This window comes from Dysidea avara, chromosome 8 (genome assembly GCF_963678975.1).
Source record: "Dysidea avara chromosome 8, odDysAvar1.4, whole genome shotgun sequence".
Classification (NCBI taxonomy): domain Eukaryota; kingdom Metazoa; phylum Porifera; class Demospongiae; order Dictyoceratida; family Dysideidae; genus Dysidea; species Dysidea avara.
In genome coordinates, this window is record NC_089279.1 from 9190075 (window position 1) to 9203848 (window position 13774).

At 37.5% G+C, this 13774-nt stretch overlaps 1 protein-coding gene across 1 annotated transcript in view; it reads right to left on the reverse strand.

Annotated features, from left to right (window-relative positions):
- Window positions 1-13774, reverse strand: part of LOC136264990 (E3 ubiquitin-protein ligase TRIM71-like) — a 71700-nt gene that overhangs the window by 49296 nt on the left and 8630 nt on the right. Inside the window, exon 2 of the mRNA XM_066059753.1 lies at window positions 6850-7131. Coding sequence (XP_065915825.1) covers window positions 6850-7131 — 282 coding nt within the window. The remainder of the gene's footprint in view (window positions 1-6849; window positions 7132-13774) is intronic.

A 13774-nucleotide genomic window follows, 5' to 3' on the forward strand; every position in this document is an offset into this window, starting at 1 on the left:
CTGAACTCTCTCTCGCTGAATGATGACTTGTTTGCAACTGAACTTTTTACTGGATGACTTGTAACATATGTAGCTGAATTCTCTACTGGGTGAATTGTTGTAACTGAACTCTCTAAAGTGACTTATTACGTATAGCTGGACTCCCTCCCTACAGGATAACTTGTCACATAACTGAACTCTCTACAGGGTGACTTGTAACATAGCCTACATGCACAATGAGTTGTTTGTAGCTGAAATTTACAAGACTACTTGTTAAGTGGCCGAACTTTCTACACAGTGACTTGATACGTGCTAAACGCTCTAATACAGTAACTTAGAAATGCAGCTGAATGCTCTAATAGGGTACCTGTACTAGCTAGTAGAGTATCTTATGCACTCGCTAGACTTAGTTGGATTTCACACTTTAATCAGATGTTTCTGTACTGCTGAAAGATGATTAATCCATCTATATACCAATTTTGAGCTCATTACCCTATGCAGTTTGCCTAGTAGGAATGTTTTTATTCACAAAACTTGATTGTATAATTATTACATACATTTGGTTTTGCTTTATATCTTCATGGCTTAATCTTGATTAATTCATTCAAACTACCAAAAAAGCACTCCTACAATGGTTAATCTATCTACATACCAATTTTAACTCAATCCTTGAAGTGGTTCACTCAATCCATGTATCCCAGAAATGGCATTTTAAGATTCCTTCTAAATTGGTATGTGAATCGACTCCCCTTCCAGGTGGGCAACTCCATTTCTATTCAGATAAGAGATATGGAGCTACGTTAGTGTGAAAATTGTATTTCTCTTTTCCTGTCAATATATACCTGTTGTGTGGCACGCCAACTTCTTGGCCCCATGACACACCATCATATGACTTGACATGATAGTGTGGAAGCCAACTATCATGATAACAATATGATATCACTATATTTACTATTGCCCAGCACTATATTGTATATCTGAATTTTGATTGCTGGTGTTTATAGCCAAAAGTCACTGTATTGTGCTAACGATATCATACAGTACGGTAGTACTGTATATTAGAGATCATGGAGGTTTGGGTTTTTCTGGCCAATATTATCACCCAAAAACCAGTTTCACAATGCTATCCTAGTGCCTTGGATTGGTTAGGTATAAAACCAAGCCCAAAAGTGCCACCCTAAATGCAGTAGATTGTTACAAAATTAAAAATATATATATATATATTTAATGGAACTTTCTATTGCCTGCCTGCCTGCCTGCCTGCCTGCCTGCCTGCCTGCCTGCCTGCCTGCCTGCCTGCCTGCCTGCCTGCCTGCCTGCCTGCCTGCCTGCCTGCCTGCCTGCCTGCCTGCCTGCCTGCCTACCTGTTGCGGCACTATTCTCTCTTTTTATGCGGTATGAGCAGGTTCACCACTCATAATAATGTTACAAAAAAAAGTAAACAAACAAGTATAAGGAAACAATAGGAATTTTAAGTTCAATTAGGGATCATAGAAAAAACAAGGGAGGTTGCCTACACCAGCAGATGTACTAGTGGACCTAATTCAGTCATGGGTATAGACTGAAATAGGGATTAAATAAGCGACCACTCTTGTTTCCCTACTTTTTTCTATGATCCCTAATTGAACCTAAAATTCCAATTTTTTCTTTATACTTGTAGCTGATACATGACCATAGCATAGTTAACAGACAAAGCAAACCTGACTGTGCTTTTAGAGTTAACTGCTATATTTAAAATATTATGATTTTATAAGCAGTACTAAATTCATATTTTCCAACTCAGTTTTCATAATTTTTTTACCAGCTATGCCACTGCTGCAATATGTACTGAAAGTGATGCAGTTGCCAATGCAGCTGATGTAAGACTGTATTGTGCTACCAATGTAACTGTCACATTTACTGCAAGTGATGCAGTAAGACAGTGTTGAAACCAGGTCCCCAGATGACCGGCTGACCAGGATGGCAATCCGGGTCAGACCCGGATTAATTAAAACTGAGGCATGCACCAAGAGCTACATTTTTACAGATAGCAAGATGTGTTTCCTGCAAGTTGGTGAGGCTTTGCGCATGCCTAATTACAATCAGTATAACATATTCCAGATGCTAAAGTGGACGTGGCTCATGAAAAAGCTGTCCTCCAAGACTAGACTATGTCTCATAGTGGGTGTGACTATGCAGACAGTTATGCACATCGATTTGTGCATACCTACAGACTGCAATACCACAAATAAATGGACATGGCTGCATGTATGGCTGCAAACCCTAATCCCAATAAGTGGGCATGGCTCACGGAAAAGCTAGGTTGCATTGGGACTTGACTTATATGACGCATTACACACTTCCATATCATCCAATTAATTAATTTGCTTCACATGTGATCCAATTTGGGTCAGACCCAGATAAAAGCGGGTCAGACCCGGATGCCCCTGACAAAATGTGACCCAGATGACTCGACCCAGTTTCAAATGCTACAGTAAGGTGCAGCTGATTAGTGGCTATACTGTGCTTCCACCATAACTGTCACAGTTATTGCAAGAGATGCAAGCACTACCGACATAGCTGAGAATAGTGGCTATAGGGTCATTCCATACCAAATCAACAAAAAAAAATCTGGACCCCTTTCAATTGTCGTGAAATTTGGCACAAACATGGACCCTTTCAAGAAATTTTCTCACACCAAAATGTGGCTCATTTCATTGGTCTCCCTTTAAGTTATGACCGCTCAAAGTTTCTGCTGAAAATTTTATTTTGCTTACACATCTTCAATAAAATGGCCATAACTTTGCTTGCGATTGACACAGAAACTTCTGGTTTAGATAATTGAAATCCTTATTAAATTCTCGTTCAGGTGATATATAATGTTTTATAATTGCTCAAAGGAAAAGGTCAAACCACAAAAATGTAGCTTTTTCCTTTGATCTTAATTTTCAAAAATATATATTCTTTAATTAAATGTATTTTTGGTTTATATGTTGCTCTAATACCCATCATTCATCCCTGTGAGTTTAAAGTTGGGACCAACAGTAGATTATGAGTTATAGGTGTTAATGTGTAGCCTTGTAATCACTCTTGTTTGTGTGGTTCAAGTATGCAAAGATGCAATAAGTAACTTTATATAATACTATGTCACAATCATTTTATACATCGTTGGTTTGTAAGCAAAGTTAATTTGTTTACGTTTTGTAAGAAAATCCAGTAAAAGCTTATACTTAAATACATACACTCAAGTAATTACCTCTTATCAAGCTTGTATATGTTGTGTCTGATTACGACGCCAAGTCTATTATATAGTAGTGAAATGTTGAACTTGATTACATTTTGACTAGCTACAGTAACTGCTACTGCTACTGTTAGCATTTAATGCTAATTTTTGATATGCAAGTACGTATTTTGATACACAAAATTAATGTACGTAGCTATAGTGGAAACTGTCTAAGCCAGTCAAGGCTAGTTTTTTTGGCCTTAATATGCAGACGGCTATTTATATAGTTTTATGTGTATAAATGTCTTACTAGAACAATTTAAAGTTGGCCTTAAATAGAAAGGTGGCCTTTCATTAGAGGTGGCCGCTAAGACAAGTTCCACTGTAATTTGAAACACTTACATAATGTTATGTCTTTGTTCTTAACACAGGCATGAATGTTTCAAATGCAATCTACTAGAGCTTTTCTAACGAGTAGTAATGAATGAATGATGCAGTTCTAACAGCCTTTTCAACTTACACCTTCAAAAATTCAATTGTGTACTGATATCAATGCATCAGATTTCATTGCATGTCAAAGTTACATGTGAATGATTGTAGAGACTGTCATGCAATATGCACCACTTTCAGTTTCAACTTTTACTATAACACTCTGATTTAACTTTGAAGTTAATTGCCTTGACCCTTTCTTTAATCGATTATTGATGTATTTCACTTAAAGCTATAGATATGGATCAGTGGGCAATTGCTGCAGTGAACCTTTGTACAATGTAATTTCTATGGAACATTTCTAGAATCAAATTATGAGCTACATTGCTATATTTACGTAGTTTCATCATGATACAGTTGATGTATGGAGCCAGTTACCTTAGGGCCAAATTTTTTGGGCTAGGTAGCTGCTTAATACATTTGCATAAGTGTATAGTATCGATTTGAAATTGGTCCTTATGGAGTGGTGGCCTTTCTATACAGGTGGCCACTTTCCACTCTATTCCATCAAATGTTTGATGAGCAAGACAATACATAGTGGTTTTAGAAGTGTACATTTTTCCAGCAAAGGCATTGTTTATAGGTACAGACATACAAAGGTGGCCTTTAAGTGGTCAGTAGTAGGCTTGCCCTTTCAAAGTATAATTCAAAAGTGATATACAGTGTAACATATCTTAGCGGCTACCTTAAACGCCATATTTTTATATGGGAAACTTAAAATAGGATATTTCTACTCTAATGCAACTATATGAAGCAGTTATCTAAGTATTATGACCAAGAAGCTTTGGATATCACTAAGACATGGCATTTCAATTCAACTGTTCCACATTACATGTACATATGTATGAGTAACTGTGTCGTTTGCATCCATTATACACATGTATAAGATTGGAAACTATCATCATAATCTGTGGCTGAATATTATTACTATTATACAGTAAAATTAAAAGAATAGATTGGAATATCATTAGTTGTACAGTAAATCCCCTATAAATATAGCTACTGTACCTCTATAATAGGACCACCTTGTTATAGTAGCCACCTCTATTTTATAGGACACTGAACTTACAGCAAAAATATAATCAGTGATTCCTTTATTAGGCCGCCTTATTATTGCTCAAACTTTCTTAGCTTTAAAAGTGGTCTGTTAGTATGGTTTCAGTGAAGTGAGCCCTTATCAATACAAACCCTCACTATTTTAATGCATAAAATGATTTGCGACATATTAAGATAAGGTTATTCGCAATTGGTATTGGAAATTACTCTGTAAAAATACCATACAAACAGCAGTGATTACAATGTTACACATTAACACTTATAACTCATGATCCACTATTGGTCCCAACTTTAAACTCACAGTGGTAAATTATGGGTATTAGAGCAACATGTAAACCAAAAATATATTTAATTAAAGAATATATATTTTTGATAATTGAGATCAAAGGAAAAAGCTACATTTTTGTGGTTCGACCTTTTCCTTTGAGCAATTATAAAACATTATACATCACCTGAAAGAGAATTTAATAAGGATTTCAAAAATCTAAACCAGAAGTTTTTATGTGAATCATAAGCAAAGTTATGGCCATTTTATTGAAAATGTGTAAGCAAAATAAAATTTTCAGCAGAAACTTTGAGTGGTCATAACTTAAAGGGAGACTAATGAAATGAACCAAATTTTGGTGTGAGAAAGTTTCTTGATAGGGTCTATGTTTGTGCCAAATTTCATGAAAATTGAAAGGGGTCCGGATTTTTTTTTGTTAATTTGGTATGGAATGACCCTATAATGATGCAGTGGCTGTACTGTGCTACCAATGTAGCTGTCCCACCTACTGCAAGTGATGCAGTCATGTGACCATGACCAGTCACAGCTGATTTGACCACTGACACCTCCCCTCTGAACTGAACCTATTGCTATATCCATTTAGTCACACCTGGAAAATTAGCCTATTTCCAGTTGGTGCCCACTCCCCCGCCAGTATTTCTGCCCTCACAAAATATAATAAACAACTGATAAAAGGAAGAGAAACCACCTTTTAACCCTTAAACCCGCATAATCCAGAAAACTGGATTTACAGTTAATAAATATGCATGCCTTGCACAAAGCGCTGTAACTTTCGAAGCGTCTATCCTATGGCTATGCAATTTAAGTCATTCTACTGGTGATGTAACAAGGATTAAAATGATACCTAGGGTTTTACCCTAACACTAAATGGTCAAGCCAAAACTAGCCGTCAAAATAACTTTTCGGTAAAGAAACACGCAAACCCTTTGCATACCTACATAAAATGGTGAATAGCTCGATGGTAGTTGCTTCTATTACCTTGCAACAACTTCCATTTGATTAGTTGTAAAATTTTCTATCAGGCCATATATGACTCACATGAGTAAACCCACAATCAAAATTAAACACATGGCAAGAATTTTGAAACATGGAGACACGACTTATCGCTGCTCATCGCTTTACAACAAGTAAGCCACTGTAGTTACAGAGTTTATTTAACCTTCTCCAAGTAGCCCAGTGAACACACTTTTAATCTATGTATATTTGTAGGCTGTAAGAATTAAGTTACCCCACCTGGTGTCGCCATGATTGTCCATATTGTGTAAACACACATTTCCGAAAAGTTCTCTGTGGGTGTAAGAGTTAAAATCTAGGATTGCTGTGTTTTAGGGTGTGAAGGGAGGAGAGTACTGAGCAGATGTTTGCAGAGACATTGAGTGGTCAAAATAACTAACTCGTCTGATTTGCTGGAAGATGCCATCATCTGTAACTAATGCTCAGATCGATGTAGGTTGTTTACATTATCAGTGCCCTGCATAAAAACTAAAGGATTCAGGGTAAACAATGAGGTACCCAATGTATTCTCTGTCATTGAACAGAATGTAGTCATACTAGACATTGTTAAAAGTGTATGGGGTATTTTCACTCTACATTTTGTACTTGTACAGACAACATGTTGAATAATAGAACCTTATGCATCACACGGCTACTTGGTTAGGGGAATGCACAGTTAAACTGCATTGCATGACTTGTACACCAGAACTGTGACACATGTTAACACTTATGCATGCATGAAAATGCTTCAGGAACACTGTTTCAAGAACAAAGAAAAACTGGTGCAATGAATGCTACATATAATTATTACTGACAACATAAAGTAGAACAAACCAACTCTAACCATTTTTGCACTTCTGTTCAATATCAGCAGCTACAGCATCTAAATCAATACATTTGAAAGCCTCTATGAGTAGACTCCAACTAGCATCGCGTTTTAATTCCCTCCATTTACTAAGCATTTGCTTGCAGCATTCTTCCACATCAGCTGGGTAGTTTTGTTCTATTATTTTCAAATGATTTTGTTGGTTATCATCCAATAATTGTATACCAAGGTCCTTCCACTTGTGTGCTACCTTTGATACCACATGGATATGCAGATCTTTGGTAGCAGGGCAATCATTTACTACAAGAAGCAATAACTGTATTCATATACATCATACATACATACATTACAATACATTACATTACATTTCATTACATTACATTACATTATATACATAGTGAGCATTCATTCTGCTTGACAAAAAAAAATTGTTCTTATGCACAAAAAAAATATTTACTGTATGGAGGTGAGTGGCAGTGAAAAGGGGTGTGGCACCTAAAACTCTCAGGGTTGAAAAGTTGTGAAATCAAAAATGGCGGCCAAAAACATGGCTATGATTATGTTAATAATGATAGCATCGCCATAACATATTAACATAATTGCAGCCATACACCTTTCTTTATAGTTGCTAACTTTTTTTCATAATTACAATCCCAAAAGCCAGCAACGGCCAGCTTTGGAGGTTGCCTTGCACTTATGCTTAGGAATCAGAATAAAACACTCAATAATATCATTATGTGTCCACTTGTTATTCATAATCGAAAACAATTTAGTACCTGTAATACTATCGCACAGCTCAGGGGAGGTGGAGCAGGCCAAAGAGTGAGGGGGCCAGGCCAGCTGTAAGTTAAAGACCAAAAAAAAAAAAGTCACAGCCTGCTGACAATAGCTGCTCTCCACCAATTACATCTCCTTATTTATAACTACACATACGTAGCTAAGGAATTTGCTGCACTGCTTCTCTGAATACTGTGACTGCTTTATTAGAGCATCCAGATCCTGACTGTTCTATTAGAGTATCTCGATCTTTTCTTGAAAACAGTGTCCCAAAACGTGGGGGGGCCATGGCCCCCCCGTCTCCACCGCCTATGGCACAGTTGAAATGACTTATTACATAGCTGAACTCTCTACAAACATAGTTGAACACTCCACAGGGTGATTTGTTACATAGCTAAAGGGCGACTTGTCAAATAGTGGAACGTTCTACAGGGTGACTTGCTTCAGTGAGTTTAATTGCTGTTACCTGGCTTGGATCAAGACACACAGTAGTGTGTCGTGCGGCCAAGAAAGCCGGCGACCACACCATGAGTATATTTACAGGTAGAAAGAGAAAACAGCTTTTTCAGGTGTGCATAGCTCCATGGCCCCTTCTCCAAAACACACCACTTTTGCATTATAGCTGTCTCCCAAGTAGGGTACGCCACACAGCAAATTTAATTAAATTCACAACAGCAATTTGCAAGATATGGGCATTCAAAATTTCATTTTAATTTCTTCATTTTTTTTCTTCTTATGCTGTACGGGGGGCTACGGGGGCTTCGATTTCTTTTCGCACAATGTGCAAAAATCGCTATAAAATGCAAACATGTAACTCGATTGCCTCGATCTTTGGCACAAACAAAGAGTGTGTAACAGTGGATTCACGTACCACGTTTGTTGTGAATCTGAGTAATATTCAAGGAGTTATGAGCGTTTATTCATGTGAAAAAAATCTAACTTCTGTCATGGCTACAGGGTAAACCAAGTATAGAAATAACTTGAAAATTGGTGTGTAGATAGGCTGATCATCATTGCAGTGCCTTTTGATAGTTTGAATAGCAATAAAGTTACAGCGACAAAGTTATAAAGCAAAAACTAAGCAAGTGTAAAATTGCAAGATCAAGATACTCTAATAGAGCAGCTACCACGGGGTAAAAAAGGTGTGCAAATAATGTCGAAAAAAAACTTACCAGAGTTTGAACTGGGGACCTCCATACCTAACCTGCATGCTTAACCACTGAACCACTGCTACCTTGGCTGATCACCTCACTTAATTTCTGCTTTATAAATGAAATTTCTAGTTGAAATCTGCTTATAACCAAACATTTGTAATTACATAGATCTACCAATAGAAGTACTAGATTGTTCTAGAACATTCTATGTATGTTTTATTAGAAGTCCTCAAAAACAATGTGCACTCTATTAGAGTATTACAATAATATTATCAAATAAATCATGCAATGAAATACATTTATAAGTCTGTCTTCAATAATCATCATTGTATCTACATAGAAAAGAAGAAATGTGAGTAAAAACAAACCTCAAAGTTAGCCATAGGCTGGTTTTGGGACCTTATAAAGTGCAAAAAGAAGTGAAATCCACACAAAAACAGCCAAGCTGTGAAAAAATGGTGCGTCTTTAAAAAGGCTGGGTGAAAAAGTTGTGAAATCAAAGGTGGCGGCCAAGAAATGGTTGCAATGATGTTAATGCTAAAAAAATTTAAATAATGGCTGTGTGCATTGTTAAAACTTTATTAGCATTAACATCATTGCAACCATTTCTTGGCCGCCACCTTTGATTTCACAACTTTTTTCATCCAGGCTTTTTAAGGACGCACCATTTTTTCACAGCTTGGCTGTTTTTGTGTGTATCAAGACACACGGTAGTGTGTCGTGCGGCCCAAGAAGCCGGCGCGCAACACCCGTGAGTATATTGACAGGAAGAAAGAAAACGCAATTTGCGCACCTCCGTAGCTCTGTGCTGCCATGATGAATCATGACGATTTTTGCTGTGGACACTCCCTCCAACTTCAGTACTCCACATTCCAAATTTGAGCAAAATCGCTTCAAGTATTCCCGAGATATGCGACTTCAAAAATTGGCTTAGTTTCTTCATTTTTTTCTTCTTATTTTTCTTCCTCTTTTCACACACTTACAAAAACTGCTATAAAACGTGAACGCAATATCCGATTGCCTTGAAATTTGGCACACAGAAGGGGGGTATAAAGGCGCATCTCTGTACCAACTTTGGCAGGAATACGATAAACAGGCAAAGAGTTATTAGCGATTATTCACAAAAAATAACACCAATATGTTGTCACGCGTATAGGGTAAACTGCGTATGGGAAGAAGCTGAAAATCGGTGGGTGAATAGGTTAACTATTGAACCTCAAACCTTTTGTGGTTTGAAAGAAATCAAGCTAAAAACCAGCAAGATAGAACGAAAAAACCAACAGTGTGTAACAATTATGCAATCGAGATTAACTAATAAAAAAATGACTACTTTCCACGCCCACCAGAAAAACCACTTGGGGTAATGCTTTGAAATTCGCTGTACAGATGGAGTAATCATCTTAGAAAGGATCTTCAATGGTGTAGAAGAATCAGACTTGAAGCCATGGAGTTATAACACGAAATCAAACTTGGTGTAGCAAGTGCGAGATCAAGATACTCTAATAGAGCAGTCACCCTAATAGAGCAGTCACCCTGAAGAGAATTCAAGAGATCAGCTAGAAACTAGTAACCTGTATAGAGATAAGCTACAAACAATTCACCCTGTAGAGAGATCATCTAGAAGAAGCTGCCTTGTAGGAAGTTCAACTACATAGTTCAGCTAGAAGAACTCACCTTGTAGAGAGTTCAGCTACAAAGAAACCACCATGTAGAGAGTTCAGCTACAAACAAATCGCCCTGTAGAGGAATCAGCTAGAGGAAATTACCCTGTACAGAGTTCAGCTACAAATAAACCATCATGTAGAGAGTTCAGCTGCAAACAAATCACCTGTAGAGAGTTCAGCTACAAACAAATTACCCTGTAGAAAGGTCAGCTAGAAGAAGTCACCCTGAAAAGAGTTCAGCTACTAACTAGTGACCCTGTAGAGACATCAGCTAGAAGAAGTTACCTTGTAGAGAGTTCAGTTACAAACAAATCATCCTGTAGAGAGATCAGCTAGAAGAAGTTACCTTATAGATAGTTCAGTTACAAACAATTCACCCTGTAGAGAGATCAGCTAGAAGGACTCACCTTGTGGAGTGTTCAGTTACAAAGAAACTACCATGTAGAGTTCTGTAATAAATATATGTATTATATATATAATTTGTACAGTTATTGATAAAATCAGAAATATTTAAAGTATTCATCTGCTTCATCTTTTCTTCTTCCTGTGGAAAAGAAAAAAAAGATATGTTAAAAAGCCCCAAAGCTGACCATAGGCCAGCTTTGGGGTATATAAATACAAAAAGAAGTGAAATTTAATCCAAAACAGCCAAGATATAAAAAAAGAGTGTGGCCCTCAAAAAGGCTATGATAAAAAAAAAGATGTGAAATCCAAGGTGGCGGCCAAGAAATGGCTGTGATGGTAGGTTAATGATAAAAATTTTAATAACGACAATTCAGGTGAATTTTATGCCAAGACCAAGCGGCACCAAAATTCACCTGAATTGTTGTTATTAAAATTTTTACCATTAACCTACCATCACAGCCATTTCTTGGCCGCCACCTTGGATTTCATATCTTTTTTCACCATAGCCTTTTTGAGGGCCGCACTCTTTTTTTACAGCTTGGCTGTTTTGGATTAGATTTTCTTAACAGAGTAGTACTAGCTATTTATTCAAAAATTCAAAAGGAAGTAGGGGTTAATATAATAATTATCTAATCCAAAATAGCCAAGCTGTAAAAAAAGTGTGCGGCCCTCAAAAAGGCTATGGTGAAAAAAGATGTGAAATCCAAGGTGGCAGCCAAGAAATGGCTGTGATGGTAGGTTAATGGTAAAAATTTTAATAACGACAATTCAGGTGAATTTTGGTGCCGCTTGGTCAATTGGCACAAAATTCACCTGAATTGTCGTTATTAAAATTTTTACCATTAAACTACCATCACAGCCATTTCTTGGCCGCCACCTTGGATTTCACATCTTTTTTCACCATAGCCTTTTTGAGGGCCACACACTTTTTTACAGCTTGGCTGTTTTGGATTAGATTTCACTTCTTTTTGTATTTGCATACCCATAGGCCGGCTTTGGGACTTTTTAAACCTATATTTGTGACCGGATTTGACAAAACCAGGCTTCCACACACATCCATTTCTTCAACTTTAACCGCTTGTAACTTGACCTCTCAGTTGGCTAGTGACCTACAATTTTCACAAAAGTCTTTCACTGCATTAAATAATAACAGGTCAAACTTTGAAAGTGATAGTTTACTCCTATACTGAGTTATGGTCCTTTAAAGTCGCAAATCTGGATGTGTGTGGAAGCCTGGTTTTGTCAAATCCAGTCACATTTTTTTCTTTGCCACAGGAAGAAGAAAAGATGAAGCAGATGTACTTTAGATATTTCTGATTTTATCAGTAAATGTACAAATTATATATATAATACATATGTGACCCAGTCTGAGAAAACCGGTCTTATCGCCCATGTCAGCAGATTCCATTTTTCACCCTGGACACACAGCTACATGAATAATCTATCTAATTCCACATTTAAAATCAGCTAGACTTGAGTGGTCTGGTTTTGCTGGCTGCTTTTCCCAAGCCCAGTGGCGATCCGTACGTGTGGTGTGGGGCCTTAATGGAGCTCTGGTCAGCCTGGGAATGACTGTATGTGGCTGTACAGCTCTGTGGTGTTGAATAAGTATCTCTGCTGTGAATTTCCTTTCATTTTAGCCAGTTTTGAGACCTCAATGGCTCAAAACTTGGCCTAATTCATCCCTTGGCCTTCCTTTTCAATTTTTGAACACCATCTTGCCTGCCTTCCTGGGCCCCCACCTCCCACCTAATTTGCCGCTCACCTGATACAGTCAACCTTGGTCTAAAATGGCGGGAAACTTAGTTGTTGGCTACTTGCACTGTGGATGCTCTGGAAGGTAAGGAATTGGTGTAAAACGTGTGAAAATTAGCTTCAACCATTGGTGAGCTACAACACACTAAATACTTAAAACCGGCATTTCTCCATACTTTTAAATAGGCAATAAGCCTGGTTTTGTCAGACTGGGTCACATATATTTATCACAGAACTCTCCATGGTGGTTTCTTTGTAACTGAACACTCTACAAGGTGACTTCTTCTAGCTGCTCTCTCTACAGCGTAAATTGTTTGTAGCTGAACAATCTACAAGGTAACTTCTTCTAGCTGATCTCTCTACAGGGTGATTTGTTTGTAGCTGAACTATCTACAAGGTAACTTCTTCTAGCTGATCTTTCTACAGGGTGATTTGTTTGTAGCTGAATTCTGTGCAGGTGATTTGTTTGCAGCTGAGCTCTTTACAGAATGGTTTCTTTGTAGCTGAACTCTCTACAAGGTAACTTCTCTACAAGGTGACTTCTTCTAGCTGATCTTTCTACAGGGTGATTTGTTTGTAGCTGAACTCTCTACAAGGAAACTTCTTCTAGCTGATCTCTCTACAGGGAGATTTGTTTGTAGCTGAACTCTCTACAGGTGATTTGTTTGCAGCTGAACTCTCTACATGATGGTTTCTTTGTAGCTGAACTCTCTACAAGGTAACTTCTTCTAGCTGATCTCTCTACAGGGTGATTTGTTTGTAGCTGAACTATCTGCAAGATAACTTCTTCTAGCTAACCTCTCTACAAGGTTATTTGTTGGTAGCTGAATTCTGTATATAGGTGATTTATTTGCAGCTGAGCTCCTTACAGAATGGTTCTTTGTAGCTGAACTCTCTACAAGGTGAATTCTTCTAGCTGATCTTTCTAGAGGGTGATTTATTTGCAGCTGAACTACCTACAAGGTAACATCTTCTAGCTGATCTTTCTACAGGGTGATTTGTTTGTAGCTGAACTATCTACAAGATAACTTCTTCTAGCTGATCTCTCTACAGGATGATTTGTTTGTAGCTGAATTCTGTATAGGTGATTTGTTTGCAGCTGAGCTCTTTACAGAATGGTTTCTTTGTAGCTGAACTATCTACAGGGTAACTTCTTCTAGCTGATCTCTCTACAGGGAGATTTGTTTG